Source organism: Scardinius erythrophthalmus (genome assembly GCF_964197995.2).
Source record: "Scardinius erythrophthalmus genome assembly, chromosome: 11".
Lineage (NCBI taxonomy): Eukaryota > Metazoa > Chordata > Actinopteri > Cypriniformes > Leuciscidae > Scardinius > Scardinius erythrophthalmus.
This window is the reverse complement of record NC_138231.1, coordinates 29,169,814-29,191,777: the sequence shown is the minus strand read 5'-3', so window position 1 is coordinate 29,191,777 and position 21,964 is coordinate 29,169,814. Positions and strand designations below refer to the sequence as shown.

General features: G+C 37.0%; 1 protein-coding gene across 1 annotated transcript; it reads right to left on the bottom strand.

Moving 5' to 3' along the window:
* Positions 1-9,298: 9,298 nt before the first annotated feature.
* Positions 9,299-17,959, bottom strand: brms1lb (BRMS1 like transcriptional repressor b). Its single transcript, XM_081378522.1, has 10 exons — positions 17,653-17,959; positions 17,482-17,572; positions 17,271-17,398; positions 15,625-15,704; positions 14,285-14,381; positions 14,104-14,193; positions 13,931-13,995; positions 13,802-13,841; positions 13,524-13,650; positions 9,299-10,909 (listed from the first exon to the last, which is right to left on the bottom strand). The coding sequence occupies exons 1-10, from the start codon at positions 17,786-17,788 to the stop codon at positions 10,792-10,794; spliced, it is 972 nt and encodes a 323-aa protein (XP_081234648.1). The 5' UTR covers positions 17,789-17,959; the 3' UTR covers positions 9,299-10,791.
* Positions 17,960-21,964: the final 4,005 nt, after the last annotated feature.

Below are 21,964 nucleotides of genomic sequence, written 5' to 3'. Positions count from 1 at the left end.
GTCTCCATGGTTATATATTAATTAAAGTCCTCAGTTCAGTTGTGTCTAGTTAGTTTCTCCCTTTTTTTGCTCTGTGTATTTAAGCACTCTATCTCAGGCCCCGTCCACACTACTGCGTTTTCGTTTAAAAACGGAGACCTTTTGCTACGTTTGCACCTCCCGTCCACACTAAAACGGCAAAAACAGAGACCCAAAACGGAGAAGTTTAGAAACGCTGCCTACCCGTTTTTCGTTTTGAATCTCCGGAGGGCGTTTTAGTGTGGAGGGGCCAAAACGGAGGACTTTAGAAACGATGACGCAGAGGCTCACGCTCAGCTCTATGATTGGGTGTCATCAGTCATGGAGTACACAGGTAATATTCAGTAAACTTCACCCGCTGGAACAGTTTCTTACAGTAATAAACTGCCGCGTCTCAGGCGCGGCTCGCGCGGTAAACTAGAAATAGAACCGACGCCTATTTTTCATGCGACACGTGTTAGAAGCGTTTCCAGGCAAAATAGAATAGGAAAAGATGTTTATATGTAATTTTGACACAAATACATATTAATAAATGACATTTTGATGTTTGAAAGCATCATCTAGTTCCCTGTCCTGCATTGTTTATCGTCTATGTGTTAAGCTATGTGCTATTTAGCCTCACCCCAAATTTTGGCAACAGGGTTGCAATGCAAGCTCAATAATAATAATAAAGACTAGACAATTCTCCTGTGGCTAACAATTTTCTTTTTTCTGAAGGTTAAGCAGCTCCATGACCAATTGTAAAGCAAAAAGTATTAATTTTCTAAATCTTTTCAGAGTTTCAGGCCCTATTTTGTGACCTATTCATGGAAAATACCTTTGACATTATATTCCATTGTGGAAACAATGAGGACACACACACTTTGAAAGGCAAATTCTTCTGCATGGCTAAGGCAAATGGAATGACTTAATTTCCACATGAAAAAGTGGAAACTAAAGCTAAGTTGGACGATTATATTGCAGAAAACCTTCACCTTAAGTGTGCTGAAACTGGCAAGTTACTTAAGCCCTATTCGGACGGGACTAGTTTTCTAACCTACGTTTGAGTTACAGTTTTTATCACTCGACGTCTGTGACAGATTCGGATGGGACTAACATCTCAGTGTTTATTACATAGGTCGAGTGTGTGTTTTCTAGACGCGGACGTTACGGAAGGTCATGTGCTGTGCTTGCGTGCATGATGTATATGTCTCAAGTTTATATTTATTGATACAATTTTTATATATTAACCCTGTTTAAGTAAACTTCACTTGTTTATAGTGAATTAACTGTGGTAAACTTATTTTAATTTCTCTTTCTGGGAATTTGACTTTCCATTACTACATTCTACAGCATTTATATTCTCTAACATCACAGTGCGATTCAGAGCTGAAGTGTTGCAACTAAATCTCTCCTGCATCCTGATAACTTGCAAAGGAGTAGCAAAGATATTTGACTTTCAGACAAAGTGGAATGGAAATGTAAAGCCACCCTTTTTGTTCTAGACCTTTGTTTTCGTGCTCAGCTCCTCATTTCAGTAGCTTTGAAACCCCTCTGTTCTCGAAAGCACCTGAACATGCTCTCCGGCTTATAAATAAAAGAAGCCGATGTAGCGGTGGGGCAAGCAACCGAGGGAAAACCCGAGCTAGCAGACTGTAACACACACCACAGTCTAATATTTCTGCTATAGTGCGCTAGTCAGATTTCCTTCAGCCATTCGTCTTTCAAAGTTTACGAGCTAAAATAGATAAGTGACACTGTTCTGTGCTAGCCTGGTATTGGGGCTAATAACCGAATGGCCTCATCAACTAATGAGTCATTGGATCCCATAAGATAAGTTTATAGGTTGCCGGTTGATGCAATCTACTCAATAATGCAGAATTCAGACCTTTAAGCTACAGACGTGTACATTTGAAGAGCTATATTTACAGTGAGTGTACGCTGTATCCCACCTGAGACCACTGAGATAGAAATGAGTGACTCATCTGCTGCTCTTTGACTCTCCGTGTAACATTCACTTGATCTGGAGGCTGCATGTTTAGTATGGAAATGGAGAGGCTAAAATTAATATGTTCAACTGCGTCTAGCAATGTGTCATTTCAGAGCAGTGGTCAAGCTTGTGTTTTCAATGTGAGTGCAGGTGAGAAAGTCTCTGCATTTGCTGCTCAAGAAACTGAATAAAGAATAGCCTATGCTATATATGAAAGTCATATTTCATATCAACACATATTTCTTGATGTGTACCTGAGGGTTTTGAAAAATTTGTATGGCATTTTCAAGAAATGGTTTTGTGCTGTAACCATCAAGAAAAAATTACAAACTGTCCTTACACTTCGAATACATGCAAGGGTGCTTTTTCTCTCAAGGTATTTTATATTATTAATTCATAAATGATGTTTAGGAGGGTTGTACCACTTTTTTTTTGTACCACCATTTTACTGATTTTGAGGATAAGGCTTTTCAAATATAAACATTTTAAAATGTATTTTACTAAAAAATCTTATTAGACTATTTTATTAAAATGTATGCACGATTATGTCCATTTAATAAGGCTTTCTTTTCAAAAAGGGAGTTTGTTTAATGATGCCACCCAAAATTATATCAAAATTAATTTTAATTCAGAAATACTTTAGATGCAACTTCTGTGGCACCTCTGCAGTGCAAAGATGGATTTTGTAAGTGATGTAGTGTCTTATTCTAATTGTAATTGATTAAATATAAGATGTTTCTCAGGTAGTAAATGTTGATGTTTTAGATGAATTTAAGTAATGCTGGTCTGGTGTTGGTCTTTACTCAGTCTCGCCCCACCTTGGTCTTGTCTTGGTCTCAACCCCTCAAAGTCTTGGTCTTGGTCTCAACACACACTGGTCTTGACTTGTCTCGCCCTGCCCAGGTCTTGTCTTAGTCTCAACACTTTCTCCTGGTCTGAACACACACTGGTTTCGGTCTTGACTCAGTCTCGCCCGGCCTTGGTCTTGTCTTGGTCTCAACACCTTAAAGTTTTTATCTTGTTTTGGTCTTAACCCCTCAAAGTCTTGGCTTCAAAACAAACTCATGGTCTCAACACCTCAAAGTCTTGTTCTTGTCTTGGTCTTAACCCCTCAAAGTCTTGGCCTCAAAACAAACTGTAGTCTTGGTCTCAACACCACAAAGTCTTGTCTTGGTCTTCACCCTCAAAGTCTTGTTCTTGTCTTGGTCTTCACCCTCAAAGTCTTGGTCTCAAAACAAACTGTAGGCATGGTCTCAACACCTCAAAGTCTTGGTCTTGTCTTGGTCTCAGCCCTCAAAGTCTTGGTCTCAACACACTAGTCTTGATCTCGTCTTGGTCTCAACACTTCAAAGTCTTGGTCTCAACACTTCAAAGTCTTGGTCTCAACACTTCAAAGTCTTGGTCTCAACACTTCAAAGTCTTGGTCTCAACACACACTGTTCTTGGTCTTGTCTTGGTCTCAACACCTCAAAGTCTTGGTCTCAACAAACACTGGTCTTGGTCTTGACTCGGTCTCACCATGCCTTGGTCTTGGTCTCAACACCTCAAAGTCTTTGTCTTGTCTTGGTCTTAATCACCTCAAAGTCTTGGTCTCAACACACACAGGTCTTGGCCTTGACTTGTCTCGCCATGCCTTGGTCTCGTCTTGGTCTCAACACCGACAAGTCTTGTAATAATCCTAATAGTCATAATCCTAAACTACTTCTATATAAACCAACGCTAAATAAACAACAGAAAAATGCATCCTTAAGTCATATTAAACCCCTAGAGTTGATTTATTTCATTCACAATGTTTACTATATGCTAATACCACCAATTCCATATGATTCCCAGAGGCAAAAGTTACAATAATGTACACCTACATTCACCAGCATATCAAAGCAGCCTCATTTCACCATTTTGTTTGAACTATGAAGACTGTTTTAGACAGCTTTTTTGAATGTATGCTTCATTTCATGAACACATCAATTTGATAAATATAATATAGATTGGTGGGGGAAATTCTGAGCCCATAAATAGCCTTTCCAAACTAAGGCATGCATTAAGTTCCTGGAATATAGAGATATTTCATTCCATTCAATTCAGCGTTATGCTTTTACACGACAATATGTGTCTTCCTGTGAGCCTAACATGGCCTAAAAATGGATTCCGCAAGCATTGCTGCATTCACACCAGTTTCACTCTCTCTAAGCATTTCCCATTCAAAAAAGGGATGTGGAGTTCTTCCTCTATTCAACTGCAGGTTTGAGTAAACACAAAGCTCTGATCCAGCCTGTCTTTGAGCGTGTGCTTCTCGGCGGCAGACTGTGGGCTTCCTCCTGCCCCGGAGGCCAGCCAACACTCAAACAACCAGGTGAAGAAGGAGTTAGCGAGGGATGAGTTTCCTTTATTTCTTGCTTCTTTTCTGTCAGGCTTACGTAAGAGTCTGAGGCACATGCAGGAATGTGCTGATGCTGCCGGAGGCTTCAGTGGGCTGTATGGGATGGGGGTGGGTGCTGGAACAGTATAAACAGTTAAACCCCCGGGGTTTTTTTTTCCATTTCTATAGAGATAAACAGTAATAAGGCAGAGTAAAAATATATTACAAAAATGTTAGACATATACAGTGGGGTCCAAAAGTCATGCTGAATATTTGGGATATATATTATCTAAATTTAACCTAGATATAAACAGAATCTTTTAGGATTAACCAAAAAAAGTTATGACATAAAGTGAATAATAAATAGTCTGCACTAATTCTAGGTCACTAATCAAAAGTATTAAAGTAGAGAAAATCTAAATGAAAGTATTTTACCATATTTTTTGTAAGATTCATTCTGTGAAGCTGTGAAAACTTAATTACACTTTATTTGAAGGTGTAGTTGTTACAGTATAATTATATTTAAGTACTGAGAAATAACATGTACTTACTATAGGGTTAGTTAGTTAGTCTGAGAGCTCCGACTTGTACCATGTGACCGCGGTACCACCTGACCGCTTTAGATCCATTTAGGTGTTGATAGTGTTGAACGAAACACATAATTCCCAGTCTAAGGACGTGAACATCTCCAAGTATAATGTCATGTGTTGCAGCAACAGCCAGATTTTTCTAATGAACGCTCAGCTTGCACAACCTTGAGGGTGTTTTTTGTTTGTTGCTGCACTAATTAGTTTGCCAACAAGGAAGCAACACTTTAAGGGCCAGTTGTTTTTTACAGTCAAAAAGAAACGACTGAACAACAACAACAAACTACCGGAGAAGGCAACACCAATAGATGCCCTGGTCACATTTACCGTGGCAGCCATTTCAATAGGAAACTGAGTGATCAGGAGTTTCGCGTGAAGGCGAAGATGTTTCCCATGCAGATATCGCTGTGCCGACCAACAGAAAGTTGCTTGGTTATGAAAGTGATTTCTATTTGAGCAGTGCTTTATACATCTCTGCTTTATTAGCAATGGAAAAGGAACCTTTTTGCCCGTAAAATTTTGGCTACATTTTGTTAATGTGACCGCACCTTTAGAGATACTAACGTAGAGTTTAGAGAGTGTTAAAGGCCTGTTCACACCGGGACGAATTTCGCGCGCGACATTCGCAGACGTTTAACGCCTCGTAACTAAACAAAGGGCGCCAATGTGAGTGTGCACACCGACGGGAAAAACGCCACGCGTAAAAGCGTCATTTTTTAAAAAACGCCTCGGGTTCGCATAATATGGTAAGTACTTTGGGTAATTCTTTTTGTGTGTGTGTGTGTTTGTTTACTTCCCTGGTTTGCTCTCTGTTCCAAAAGGTTTGTCAGCAGTATATCTTTATCAGCAGACTGGGGGACTGTCCAAGCGGCGTGGGGTGTACTGTGCCTTCCCTCTGGCAAGATACAGTTTCAACATTTTCAACAAGTTTTATATTCACGGGCCATGGCTCAGCTTATCCGGCCTGACTGTTTGACCCTGGGTCGAACTGGAGATTAAATGTTAATTAACTCTCTATTTTGGTATCCCAATGCAGCCTGGCTGAACATTTCAAGCCTTTTGGAACAGACAAGGCCGTTTATGAATATTCAATGTGCTGTGCCAGTAAGGGGCAAAGCAGGAATGTCTGAAATCATCTTGAACTTTTTTTGCCAGAGAAACCAACCCAGCAGGATGGAAAATGCTAACCGTTTGACTGACAGGTCTTTTCAGACATACACAATTTGATACATTCATAACCTTGTGGGAACTCTCAACATGCATTGTTCTTAATATAAGGTAATTATTATTACCATTTCCTAACCTTGGGGTGTTCAATCTCGAGCTGTGTTCGACTGACAGGGTCCCTACCTACGCTCCGAGCACGTGATATATGTTGAAGACAAAATGCGTTCAATTGGAACAATCTGCAACATGTTCGCTCCCTTCAGACTGGAATCTCTGAAATCTCACTTAAGATGGCAGAATTTTTTTCAGGGCACTTACGGTTGAATGTAATGTATCTTTGAGATCTACATTCTTGCCATCGAGTTCCAAAACACTTTCCTGTATCTTATTGTGACTTGAAGACCTTGATTAGCAGGTTCAGGTTAGAGTGGAACTTCAGGAAGGAAGTTTGACCTTACAATAAACCTTTTGATATAGTATAATGTCCATTTTTAAAACATTTAAAAAAAAAGTATACTTTATATATGAATATGTATATACACACACACACACACACACACACTTTTTGTTACATGAACCGCAACATTGCTCTCTCTGCATTTTCTTCATGAGGAAGTGACTCCCGTGTAGATTGTCATCTCTAGTTTAAGTCTGGTTAACATTTCTCATAAAAGATTCTCACCCACATTTCCCTCCTGGATTGCTTGCTTTGCATTTGCCCTTGAAGATGTGATGTGTTTAAATGAAGCTGGAACAGACGCAAATGATCTCACTGAGGTCAGGCTGGCAGTATTAGCAAATAGAATTAATGAACAAATATATACCTGCATTCACTGGACAATAATGCCTGAAAATTTGCAAATAATCAATGACATTTTCAGGGCAAGGTAGCAAAACAGGGCAAAGAAGTCAGCAAAACACATCCAAAATGAAACTGAACATGCAAGTGCTTGATCTCACAAAAAAAGTGTCAGTTTTCAAAGTCAAACCACCTGAGGTCCCATGAGCTGTATGCATATTTTTTCTCTTCCGGTTGGAACACAAATAAAAAATGGTCAGTCTGGGTCAAGTACACTAAAAGATTATATGATCAATAAGTTATGACAACATGTTTTTACAAGCCTTTTTTTTAATGTTATACAAGATTCAACTAATTTCAACTAAAGTCAGTCTAATGTTACTTAATGTTGAAATGACTTAAACATTCAAGTTGATTGTACTTAAAAAAAATGAAGGACTTTTTAAGTCCTTTTTAAGGACAGCAACTTTTTTTTTTTTTTTTTTTACAGTGTGGAGTGAACAAGACAGAAGTCTGAAAAATTAATCTTTTCCTGGAGCATCTGAACAAGTGATTGGAATGTTGGTAATGTGACATCATTTTCTCTTGAAGACACGTTCCTGATAAAACCAAAGTGCAGTCTATACTTTTGAGGAGCTCTACAAAAGGTTGGCCGTTGATGATTTCAATATCATTTCCATATCAATTTCTCTAAACGGCATAACAGCAGCGACACCTCCACGTCCCTGGCCTGCTTTGAGTCTGATGGATATCAGGTACGAGGACAGGTGTCGCTTTACATACCTCAGTCAACTCGCTGAGAAAACGCCTGCCTCATTTGTGTGGGGAAACTTGACAACAAACCTCAAGTGTCTGCCACAATTTGAGTCATATTGGTTAGGAACACTGCCTAATATGATTATATTGTAACCTAATGATATTATATTAGGCAATGTTCAGTGATACTAATAGCCTACATTTCTTCCAAGTGCTGTTCATTTTTAAGAACCCTCAAAACTTGAGTTGAGTGAGTTGATATTTCAGTTACATTATAATTATTATTTGAAAAGTGTGTAGTTTTTTCGAATGTTAAATTATTTGCCTTCTAACTTAATGTACAGAGACTGAAACCACAGGTTTGTGCGACTCTTGGGCTTCACGTCGCTTTCAGAACTTACTTCAGCTCAGTAAGGCAACATTTAGCCTACTCAACCAATGCTGTTCGTTTGGGGGCGTGGCTACCTGTTTTTCCTACCAATAAAATACGGGGGGAGTGTTCTGAGAAACCTGTGCGTTACATTAACAGTTCTATTTGGTTATGCTAGTGGAGCAGAAAGCCAACACTTCAGCTTTAATGTTTTTTGTTGCGTTTGCAGGAAGTCGGTTCTGCTCTTGGCTATGGACACTTTGCTGCTGTAGTGGTTTTTTTTTGTTTTTTTGACCACATCAGTAGGTTGTTGCATCAGTTCAGGCAGATTTTTTTTTAAGCTACCGTTTCATAAGTGTTCTTTGTCTTTTGCTCGAGCTCATTAGTCATCTGGCTCTCTTGAAGGAGTGTCATGTTCTTTTAACTTATAAACAATTCATTATGAGTACTACCATTAGTCACCTGCTGACTGAAGAGAATTTTCTGGCTTTAAAAACTATTAAACATCAGTCGAGAAATATTACAAAGACATTTCACCAGCCACAGTAAAAAAAAAAAAAAAAAAAAAAAAAAAAAAAACATGTTTTCACAGATGAGCGAATGAGATTTTTGAAGAGAGACAGCATCTGTGTTGCAGCAATACAGTAGATGCTCCACATGCAGAGACAGAGAGAGAATAAACAACTGTAAGTCTGTACTGCCTCTGTATGGTCATAGAGAGACACTGCATTTAAAACTGGTAAATAGGCAATCATGTCTTAAAATATTAGGGCTGTTAAAAATGACTAATCATGATTAATCTCGTTCAGTTGCTTTTTTAGGGAAACAATGGACTTAATTCATGAAACTTGAGCTGCAGGATCGAATAAGTTTGTAGATTTCATTCATAAATCTATGTGTGCATAAATGTCCCAAAGTGAACACAAAAGAAGATATTTTAAATAATGTTGGTAACAGACAGTTGATGGTAGCCATATCCATTGACCATTGAGGCCTACATTTTTTTTCCTATAAGTCAATGGCTACCGTCAACTTTTTGATTAGAAAGAAACTCATAGGTTTGGAACAAGGATGAGTAAACACAATTTTAATTTTTGGGTGAACTATCGCTTTAAAAGGAACCCGACTGTGATTTGGTGTCTACAAATAGTCAGCCGTTTTTATGGGAGTAGTAGGCTAGCTACAAAAATAACTAAGAAAGGTTGGCATTTGGGAAACATTACGACTTTTTACGTTCTAAAACAGCACAGGATAAATACAAAAACAACACAATACCATGCAAAAGCAGCTTTATATGAGAACATTACATTTCCACTGTAAACTTCTGAACAAAAACTCAGTGTAGAGTAGCCTACAGCAGTATATTTCTTGTTCATTCACTCAGTCTGTCAGAGCTGCTTCTGAACATCGCAGGAAGATCTTTATCTGCTACAGAAATGATGTTTTTATGGGTCACATAACACTCAGATTTGACTAATATGAGGAGATTTATTTTAAAGCTGTAAATTTCATTAAGGATGTGTTGGACCTCTGTGACTTCAGGAAGACATGGTTATTTTGGCAAGATCGGTGTAGTGTTTGGTACTGCGTCAATTAAAGCATTTTATATCAGTTGTTAATAAAATTAATAAAAGCACTCAGACAATTTCAAATCATGTAACTCGGTACACAATTACAAACCACTCAAGAGCTAAAACACTGTTTCACAAGTTCACATTAACATATAATCAGATAAAGATTATGCCAATATGCTAATTATATGTAAGTGTGAAAGTACATGTAACCCCCCAACAGAGGTACTCTGCTGTATATATACCTCTTATCCTATTAATTGAGCTCTTCCCAAACTTTGCTAATGAAACATCATAAAATGGATGTGAACATGTGATAAATACACAACAAGCAGCATTCAGTACAACTGTATGAACTGTAATAATTTCATAGTCTCTAGCTGATGATTGGGTTCTAAAAATCCAATATGTAACAGAAATAGTTTTTTATATAGCCAGACACGAATCACAAATTTGATCAAAAGCTCAGAATATGCTACATTCAGTTGGCTTCATTGAAAATACTAATGGTTACAAAACAAGAATATGACTCGCACAAGGCCTGTAACATTAATACACCTTTTATAACCTTTACGAGTGACAAGTTATTGTGTATTATGCTTTGAACACGTACAAAAATAACACTAGCCCGGCGGAGCTTAGTGAACCGTTCTGTTGTCTAAAACATTATGCATCTCACAGGCACAGAACAGGATACATGGCACTAACTTGTTTCAGAACAAAGACATGCTCCATAAATCTACAAATAAAAATACTGACTCTGTATTTAATAAAAAGCATGGAAACTGTCATGTGTTCAGTATCAGCAATACCAATAAGTTGAGCTTCATTGCTCTTCTGCTTTGAACAAGGCTTAACTGGTTTATCCTTGTCATCAAGGCACGCACACACGCACGCACACACACACACACACGCACACACACACACACACACACACACACGCACGCACGCACACACACGCACACACGCACACACGCACACACACACACACACACACACACAGTTTCCTTGGCAACCAGGTGTTTGTTTAGCAGCTCTAACTTAGGAAGTGCAAACATGTGGTACATGCATGTAAGACCCGAGTCCCTCCAGCATGAACGAGCAGTCATGGTGACAAACGGAGAACAGAGTTGAACCAGCGAAGGTTTGGTTTCCACACGGTAAACGGGGAGCAGGTGGAAGATAAGAACACTACTTATGAGTGTTTCATGGTGTATTTGCCTTTCTGGAGCTGAGAGATGTAAAGCTTTGATTTGCTGCCATCCAGACGTTTGTACCAAACCTCATCTTGGTTAACATTGATTATTGTGGCACTGGAGGGGGAAAAAAGTCAAGCATTAAAGTCGTGTCAAAAAGACAAGAAAGACTTAAAGGTGGTATCAGTGATTTCAGGCCCAAAAATATTTTATCACATTCATCTAATCTTTCCTAACGATCCGCTAGCTGCCCGCCCCATAAGCATGCCGTCAAAAAAACGCGTCTCTGTAGGCAGCCTAGGCTCTGAGATCTGCACACAAAAACAAATGGTTTAGCCAAACACTCAAACCCAAAACAAATAGTGTTCCAACCAATCACAGACAGGGGGAGGGTGTTGTGAGGTTTTGAGCCAGCTTTTTCTTCAGCTCTGACTTCGTGTGCAGCCGTGCACGAGCACAAAACCTCACAACACCCTCCCCCTGTCGGTGATTGGTTGAATGCTTATGGCATGCTTATGGGGCGGGCAGCTAGCGGATCGTTAGGAAAGATTAGATGAATGTGATAAAAATATTTTTGGGCCTGAAATCACTGATACCACCTTTAAGTAAAGTAAGTTAGTGTAATGGTGCAGATCTTAAAATGATTGACCTATTTGATCTTCAAGCTGTCATTGTGCTTCCCTGTGACCAAATATTCACTTCTTCTGATTAACTTGATTAATGTGTTCATTTTCTAACACTTGTTTTTGTTACACATATTACACATTACAATATGAATTATATCAAGAACTGTGTAATTACAAGTAGCTTGAAAAAAGGCAACAGTTTATTAGTGTCCTTCTATAGTAATTACTATAAATTATGCATAATTACATGCAACTAACTAACTCTAAACCAAATCTAATCTTAACCCTATAGTAATAGTAAATCCTAACCCATGTAATTAATTAGAATTACTCTATAATTATTCATGTAATTACTTGCCAACATACCACTGTAAAGTGTGACCAAATGATAAATGAAAAAAAAAAAAAAAAATATATATATATATATATTAGGGCTGTCAATCGATTAAAAAATTTAATCGCGATTAATCGTCATGAGTTAACTCGCGATTAATCGCACATTTTTTATTTGTTTTAAATGTACCTTAAATTAATACTTATCAAGTTTGTAATACTCTACTCAACATGGGCATGGATAAATATGGATGCTTTATGCAAATGGATGTTTATTATTGAAACCATAGTCAACATAGAGCATGAAGACAAGACATGTTTCAAAGGTCAATTTCATTTTCAAAGGTTTTTCAAAGAACTTGTTCATGTCTATTAGACACATGTAGAAAGAACAAAGAAATACCAGGTTCCCATTACTTCTCTTTCTTTGCACTGAGCAATTTATTAACACAAACATGTTTAGATTTTTGCATGACAGGGCAGCTCTTCTGAAAATGCTAAATGTACATTTATTATTTATTATTACATTAGTTTGTCTCTCTCTGTGCCCATTTTGATGAAGCTAAATTCTCAATAAAACTGTTTTCATTGGTATATTTTACTGTTTCTGTTGTCAAACAACGGAATGAATATGAAATGGTGACTGAAACGCGACCCATTAAGACATAACCAGCTCTCCCTTCCAAGATGTTAATCTGCACAAAAATCGTGATAATCGAGCCGTCGTCTGATGGAATCAAATACACATAAGATAAAGACAATATGTGCTGTGATTTCGGCTATACTTGCATGTAAAATCAGAGAAGCAACATAATATCTGTGTTTAAATGAATTAAGCAGCGCGAGACGCGAGAGAGAGACAGAGGTGCGCGCGCGTGCTGGGAGAGAGCGGTACCGGTAGAATCTCAGAAACTAAATAAGGTTTGGGCGCTTTTTTGAAGGGAAAAAAATCGCTAAAGGGGTCTGCAATGTCGCTAAGTTGGCAACACTGTGTATCTCCATTTCTCCAACTAGGGGTTGGGCCACGGGTCAAACAGAAAATACGCGCTGCGTTAATCGCTCGTTAAAAAAATTAGTGCAGTTTATATGATTTTGCGTTAACGCGTCATTAACGCGCTAACTTTGACAGCACTCATATATATATATATATATATATATATATATATTTTTTTTTTAAATGTGCATAGTGGAAAATCCTAAAAAGACACATTCTTGCTAATTTAGAATTTTAACAAATTTAACAATCTTAAATTTAGTAACATGTAATTAAAGATGCAATGAAAAGTATTAAGTAATATAAAATATAATCGAGCAACTAATATAATAATAGTATAAAATAGAATTAATTATAGTATATAATTAATATAATAATATTATATATAAGATTTTTGAAATGATATAAGATCACAAAGAATATTTGATGTAAAAAACTCATCATTACTCCAGTCTTCAGTGTCACATGATCCTTCAGAAATCATTCTAATGTGATGATTTGTGCTGCTTAAAACTTTTGTAGAAACCATAATACATTTCCCCCCTTTTCTTTGATGAATGGACAGTTATTTATTTATTTTTAATGGAATTTGTAACATTTTAAAAGTCTTTACTGTCACTTTGTGATACATTTTAAGGTGTCCTTGAAAAAAAAAAAAAAAATCGAATTTCTTTCTTTAAAAAAAAAAAGCAATTTTAAAGATAAATCACCCTCAGGGACAGAAATGTTTATGAAATCACTCATATGAGTAAACACACAAACACACACACACACACACCTGATAGGATATTCGTCCTTCCTGTTGATGCATATGGCCTGACCCCGGCTGTACCATTTGTTGTCATAGAACAGACGTCCATCTTCTGATCGGGCAACATGATGGTGTCTTTCTGGCTTCAGAGGGACTGATAAACACATACCGTTAATTCACCTCAGACCTGAAATGCTTTTCCACAAATCACTTAAGGAGTCTTTACAGTTGATACACGCCGACATAGAGAGAGTGAACTTTCGGTGCGATGCTACATGCAAAAACATGCCCAAAATCCTTCTTACCATCTACTTTTACCCTATGAGGACCCATTGAAGCCATAGCCTACAGAAAACAATGTAGTTGATCAATGCTAGAGATCTTCCAATAGCTCACTTGCAAAAAATAAAACTGATTAAGGTGAAAAATAAAACCTTTCTTATTGCAGTCCAGTCTTCAAGTATATCCAGGTCTTGCAACATGTAAACAATGTATGGTCGTGGGACGGATCAGGAAACTAATGTCTTCTTTTGCATTACAGAATAAGGCTGCTGCCATAAACATATACTATAAAAAGACGCACAAACGACTACTTTACAAAGGATATCTGACACAGCGACTGGTTTTTTCTTCTTTCCAGGACTGAGGGGATCCTTCTTTTTATTCTTCTTAGACTGCAGACCATCATTCCACAGTTCTGGAGCAAGAACACATCAATGCAGTGAAAAGGTAAAACGTCACATTTAAATTCACAGATTACACAGTACGAGTTGCAATCTGTACTTTACCTGAAGTTATATCTATACTGTGTCTGTCCTCCTCCAATCGTCTGATCTTCTCTTCCAGTTCGCTCTGAACCGTGTCAAAAAGCAGGAGCTTCTCACTCTGAGGAAAAGCATCATGAACGTGGTAAATTATCTAAGTAACAAATTGAACATAAAGGCCCCAATATACTCATGGCGAAGTTCTTTTAAATTCTTTTGAGGTAAAAAGAATTTCAAAATTCATGAGCAGCGATTTACTGTTAGCGAACATCCCAATGCCTTCCACGCTGCTGAGAGCGAAGTTTAGATGAATATGTAAATATGTGTGCTTGCTTTCCTTTCATTAATAAAAAAAATGACAGCAGTGAGAAGCTGGTGTGTTTTTTCAATTGTTTTTAATGGGAGCGCTGCGTTTTTAAAACGCCATGAGCGTAACGAGGCACTGAGCGGTTTTTTTACAGGTTGCCGAGAGTTGAAGAATGTTCAACTTTGGGTAAAACGCAGCGCTCATCACTGTCACTTTTTACCCAACCATCCAATCACAGTGGAGGAGGGGCGGGACTAATACCACACTGACCAACCGCCACATTCTGCTTGTACAATGTCAACAGATGACAGCAACAAGCATAATAACAGAACAAGAGCCAGAGAAAATATGTTACATTGTATCAACATTTATAGAATCAACACAGAAACAAAATATGTGTGAAATGAGATACTAGTAACACTTTCACGGATATTCCATATCATAACAAGCAAAGTGTCTCAACCGAAAAAAATGCTGCGCTGCCAAAACGCTCTCAAGCGCCCATAGCTAGGTGTTTTCGGCAGAGCGCCTAGCATTTTCAGCTGGCTAAAAACGCTTTGTTGGACACACGGGCTTTGTTTGATACCACTTTATACTATAGATTTTTTTAAATCAAGCAGCTTTACATTATTAAACATGAAAAACAGTGTTAGTGTCTCTAATTAGAATTCTAACTTCACTTTCTACTTTAAAAAAGCTCTCCAGGGTGTTCATGTTTTTACTCGTGGACGTCCGACCTCGACAGACTCAACAGAAGAAATAAACTGGAGATGATTTCCATGTCAAAGAAAGGCGGAGCCTCAGAGCCACACCTACGTACCATCATCGCCACAGACCAATGGTAGTTCGAAGGAGTTTACTAGCAGGAGCGAATCTTTCCAGAACTCCCGAAACGAACAGAAAACGAACTTAATTTTTGCCTTGAAGGATATGGGGGCCTTTAGGCTGTGAGTATATTAGTAGCAGGGCTGTCTTCAAAGGGAAAATAACTGGGGATGTTGTAGTGGTGTAGCCTACTCTTTGTGAATTTAAGCCCATTCCCATGCCTGCATGTTACCTCCCAGTGCTGGCTGGCTGCTTGCATCTCACAGTCATATTTGTTTCTGACAGATTCCAAGCAGAGCTCACGATAGATACCTGCAAAAATATATAAGAGCAAAAGGTGACTAAGGCCATTATAACATAAGCATCAGTAAATCAGACCACAAACTGACAATTGTAGGAAGAGAAAGTAATCAAATTCATAATATATACTTGCTTTTTTAAGCATTTGCACTACTGTGTTTTGAACCTGAAACAAAGCTCTGTATTGTAGGCTATTAACATCAGGGTTTTCCTTTATAGCAGAGGTCTTCTATAAATTTTATTATAATATCTAATTTGTAGACATTTATTTATTAGGGCCCAAGCCCCAAAGGATTTTTCATATATTGAATGGTTTGTCCATGGTGACGCAACAAATTTATCAGCTGTATGTTCGTTGTAAGAGGCCGATCACATGGATGTGACTATTGTGAGTCAAAGTTATGGTGCCACCAACTGGCAACCGTAAGTGTGTCGCTTTCAAAATGCTTTGAAATTACCATCTTATTTTTAGCCAATTTGCGAGGCCTTGTCTTTTTCTAAGTTTGAATGACAAAATAAAGGCAAGAACTAGTTTATTTGTAGTGCACTGACAACAATATATACAAATATATGTATAAATATAAAAAAACTTAGGCTAAATACTTCTGGACTTTTGGGAATTTTGAGATGCAAATGATAACTTCTCACTCATTTAAAAAGTGACCTATAACATCCTGACATTATATTCATCTAAATTTAAATGATCTCATGGATATGGCTAAAGCCACCAGGGTGGCGGCTGCGCCACGGCTTGGGCCCATCATCGCTGCTTGCAGCTATATTTTATTTTTGAATTTGTCAAAAAATAAATAAATATACAGTAGGTTCAAAGGTTTAGGAACAGGAAGACTTTAAAAAAATAATTAAGATACTTTTATTCAGCAAGGACGCATTAAGTGGATCAAAAATGAGAGTAAAATACATTTATAAAGATATTTATAATGTAGCAATGCTGTTCTTTTTACATTCTGTTCATCAGAGAATCCAGAAAAAAAGTTATCACCGTTTCCACAAAAATTTCTTATGATACCCAACTGTTTTCAACATTGATAATGATCTGAAATGTTTCTTGAGCATCAAATCATCATATTAGATTAATTTCTAAAGGATCATGTGACAATGAAGACTGGAGTAATGATGCTGAAAATTCAGCTTTGGCATCAGGACAAAATTACATTTTACAATATATTCAAATAGAAAACTGTTATTTTAAATTGTAATAATGTTTCACAATATTACCGTTTTTACAATCAAATAAATGCTTGGTGAGCATAAGAGACTTCTTAATTATTACTATTATTTTTTAAATCCTATCAACCCCAGACTTTTGTTTTGAATGATGAAGAAGCAGATGGAAAATGTAGATGGAAAATGCGTAATACTTTATTTTTAAATGATTTTAAAATTAAAATGGTAATAATAGGCCAGGCTTTAAATGCAGTAGGCTACTCCTGGCCTGAAATAGGTTAGACCTTTGCTTTACAGTATAATTTATCAAACACTGGCGTGATGACTGTAACCCCTTTAAACTACATCAGCTGTATCATGTGTGTAAATATAATCCTAGCATTAACTGACCAGCGACTTTGGTTCGGATCTGCATGTTCTCCTGCAGGGTGGCCAGGGGTTCGAGGTATTCTGCAGCACTGCCAGCCATCACTTCTTGCAATTTAAGATCCATCTGACCGAGCCTCTCCTTATACAACCTACATAGAGTTCAGAACACACCGACTGGAGTCTTCACCTGGACATATTTTTAGGCTTAAATGATGTGCTGCTCATCACTTACTGATCCTTCAGGTCTGTGAACTGCTTCTCGAGAGTTGTCATCTCATCTAAACACTCCATTCGCCTTCTTTCACAGTCTTCATCATCCATGTCTGCAAGAAATTGACCATTCTCTTTATCGTCGCACGAAATGACTCTGGTGTTTCTCATAAGCCTCTGTCTATAACGTTACCTGAAGTGTCTCCATCCTCAGAGACGGACGAGCTCACGGACTCCTCTTCGTCGGAGGTGCTGGCCTCTTGTTCTGGATAGTCCACGTCCATTTCTTCGTGGTTATTCTCTTTTCTATCACGCGGATGCACTGGCATCCTAAATTAAATATTTAATACAGTAAGTAAACAACCTACTAAGATGAAGACAACAACACCGGCCAGCGAAGAAAATCCACGTTTCAAACATGGATTCGTGGACGACCAATCAGCAAGCTGCTAGACACGTGATCTCACAGAAGCTGCGAATTCATTGGACAGATTTTGTTTACGCATGACCCGGTGGATGGTGGGATCTGTAGTACTCCATTCTATTTTCATTTTATGTACTTTATTGGAATGATTGTTTTGCATACCAAATTGCCACCACCAGTAATCACATACACACATATATAATTTAATAGAGATATGTGTGGCAGCCAGATTTCCATTTTCCGTCAGGTGACAATGATTTAAACATGTTTCAAACAATAACACAGCAAGCATACTGATGTGAATGTGGCTTAAAGTCGGCATGAAATGAAGTTGCAATAATGTTTTCTTAACTATTGGGACCCATGTGTGTATGGCGCCGCCAGCCATTTTGGGCCCTATGAAAGAATACGAGGTTGTGCTCCCTACCGCACCCATTCCATTAATAAAATTGATCTCTGGGGGCTTTAAAAGTGCATGGGCTCTTAGAATCGTTCTAACTTTCACCCCCTTAGCGACGTCAAGTGAAGCGGCTTCTCGAAAAAGAAAAAATGTAGGGCAAGTTATCTTGATTTGTTCAGGGAATTGATTAGATGATTGTGGTTTGCTATAGCCTACTTGATCTGAGCTTCATTATTTCCGGTTAAGTAGCCTAAAATGAGTGTCCACAAGAAGATTAAAAAATGTGGACATTATCATAGACAGGAGAAGGGATATTCTGATTGTGTACATAATTTTACAAAATTCATCGGAACATAAAGTTTTAATCCAACCCAAGCCGATCTGAGAAAGCAGCGGCTGTTAAACATACGCCATTGGTTGATCTCACATGAGTGACAGGTTGTCCCGCCCTCACGCCAGTCAACACATCATCAGAGAAGAGATGTCGTTGCAAGCGGAAGGGGAAGTTGATTTAGGATTATGAGGGCACATGAATAAAAAACAATAATAATAATGATGTGCACGAATAAATTATTTATAGCCTACTAGTGCAAAATTCGAAAAAAGAAGATGTAGCCTAGTCTCAATTTTAATTTCATGGTGGTTTTCAGCGCACCCTGGAGGAAGAAACGTTTGTTTGGAAGAAACTTGACTCTCAACCAGCAGAGGGCACTGTCTGCAAACATATTAAATTCACGTTTCTTCATTGACATTCCTTACATTGAAACAAATGATCCTGAGGCACTGATCTGTATAATGTCATTATATAGATCGGTGGTCTGAGGATATAGGCCTATCAGTCACCATTAATCGTGCACTGCAGAGTAGACATAAACGGCCATTTTAAAGATTCAACGAAATCCAAAATCACTCACTCATTCAGAATATAGCATATGGACCCCTCTTTCTTTTCTATTACTTGTTTTCATTATAGCTTAAATATGAGGGGTTTTTTTGTTTTGTTTTTTTTTGTCTCAGAGAAGCCCAACATCATTAAATATTCATTTTGAATCTAAAAGTTCAAGAAGATTCTACAATTATTTGGCCTCCACAATCCCTGAAACATGTTGAGCAATCAAGTTTTATTTGTTAGATCAGTAGCCTATATTTTACAACTGATGAAATGAATCCTGAAAGTGCATCTTTTAAAAGCTATCAGATGCATTTTTGCATCATTAAAAAGACTGTTAGTTTGAAGACTTCAACATCCATCCAACTATGCTTTTTGGGAAAACATGTCTTCCCAAAGTGCTTCATCTTCAGGTAAGAAAAAATCAATTAAAGATAGAAGCCTGAAGTTGATAACACACAAATGTATTATAAATATATGTTTAATTTTATAATAGCCTACTTGATTTGAATACATGTAAAGAGACATTTTGACTCCAAGGCCTACCAGTATCCAACACAATTATTCAGAGGCAGTCGGCTATGAAATTTCTTCTATTTCTGCTGTCATTTGCTGAAAACACTGGATGTTTAATATGTATATATATATTCTTAAACGTTACTATTTTTAATGTTTTTGAAAGAAGTCTCTTATGCTCATCAAGCCTGCAGTAAAAAAAAAAAAAGAAAGAAAAACAGTAATATGATGAAATATTATTACAATTTAAAATAATGGTTCTCTTTTTTAAAATACTTTAAAATGTAATTTATTTTTGTGATGCAAAGCTGAATTTTCATCAGCAAGTACTCCAGTCTTTGGTGTCGTATGATCCTTCAGAAATCATTCTAATATGATGATTTATGATCAATGTTGGAAACAGTTGTGCTGCTTAATATTTTTTTTATAACCTGAGATACTTTTTTCAGGATTATTTGATGAATAAAAAGTTAAAAAGAACTGTATTTATTTAGAATAGAAATCTTTTGTAACAATATACACTACCGTTCAAAAGTTTGGGAACAATAACTATTTTTTTTTAAAGAAATTAGTACTTTAATTCAACAAGGATGCGTTAAATTGATAAAAGGTGATGGTAACGATTTATATTGTTAGAAATGTTTTTATTTTGAATAAATGCTGTTTTTATGAATAAATGCTGTTAACGTTTTACTCATCAATGAATCCTGAAAAAAGTATTCCAAAAAAATATATTAAACAGCACAACTGTTTCCATCATTGATAATAACGGAGTATCAAATCATCATATTAGAATGATTTCTGAAGGATCATAAGACACCAAAGACTAGAGTACTTGCTGATGAAAATTCAGCTTTGCGTCACAAAAATAAATTACATTTTAAAATATATTAAAAAAGAGAACCATTATTTTAAATTGTAATAATATTTAATAATATTACTGTTTTTTTTTAAACTGCAGGCTTGATGAGCATAAGAGACTTCTTTTAAAAACATTAAAAATAGTAATGTTTCCAAACTTTTGACTGGTACTGTATATATATATATACACATGGTTGAGAAGCATTGATCTAATGTTAAAGATTTATTGGCAATTCTGGTTGTTCCCAGTAGTTGTCACTGGCGTCCCGCTTCAAACTGCAGTAAACTCAAATATCACCTGTTCAGCCATCAGACTGATTCGAGGGCTTCATGCTCACCTGTCATGTTTATGATGAATAACTCAAGCTTTTATGTGTATGTCATCTCAGGTAAGACCTAAGAACTGTGCATCATTCAGTTACTGTCCTTCAGTCCCTTTATTACATCATGCTATATGCATGATTGTTTATATATTGTTGTTTTCCTCAGGCAGATGCTGCTCTCTTCAGCCTAAGGATCAACCTGTGCCCGAACTGGTTTTCTCATTAGAGAGTGAGAGCGAGTCGATGTGATTACAAATGCATCAAGCATCCTATAATGTGTATAATGTCATTTTGTGTGTTGAACTTGGCTTATGAACTTGGCTTATCTGTACATGATATTAAAAGTCGAAGCTGAACACATTTTACCTTGCCGATTGCAGATGTTTTTGCAGCAACTGAGTGATAACGCAGATTAAATAATATTTATGTTAGGCACCTGCATAGGTGTCATGGAGGGAAATATAAAATATAGTTAAAATATATCTAAAATAATATTTAAAAAAATAAATGTTAACTGAAATCAAATAAAATATAATTTGCAACACTGTAAACCCAAATAAGTTAGCAGAACTCAAAAAATTTAAGGCAATCGATTGCCTCAATTTTTTAAGTTTTGAAATTCAAAGATTAAGTAAGCAGAACTGGCAGATTTTAAGTTTGTGCTTAAACATTTCAAGTTAAGAACAATTAAACATTTCAAGTTAAGAACAATTAGGGAACAAACTCCATCGCACACCTGCAGGTGATAGGTGCGTAGGATAACAAGACCAATTAGGTAGGTCGTTTCAGCAGATAAGGAACTGATGAAGGTCGTGTAACCGAAACGTGTTAATAAATATTCATTTTAATTGCAAGTTAAGAACATGTTTTAAACATGTTTAATTCTTGTTTTAGTTAACAAGAATTAAAATCAGAGTACACTATTTCATTTATTTAACTTAAAAACTTCATGTAATCTCAATGTGAACACTTTCATTAGTATTAACTTACAGTTTTAACAAGCTAGTTTGCTAACATACTATTATGTTATCATGCTAGCAAAAGTATGTTATACAGCACTTGCTGCATGAGTGCAACAATATAAAGATTATA

Bases quoted from the DNA above. Each gene is read 5' to 3' on its own strand.
- brms1lb (XM_081378522.1), bottom strand. From the start codon at position 17,788: ATGCCAGTGCATCCGCGTGATAGAAAAGAGAATAACCACGAAGAAATG. The intron at 14,194-14,284 runs GTAAAGTACAGA...TTCTTGCTCCAG, and splicing joins CAGTATAGATATAACTTCAG to AACTGTGGAATGATGGTCTG. The intron at 13,996-14,103 runs ATATCCTTTGTA...GATCCGTCCCAC, and splicing joins AAAACCAGTCGCTGTGTCAG to GACCATACATTGTTTACATG.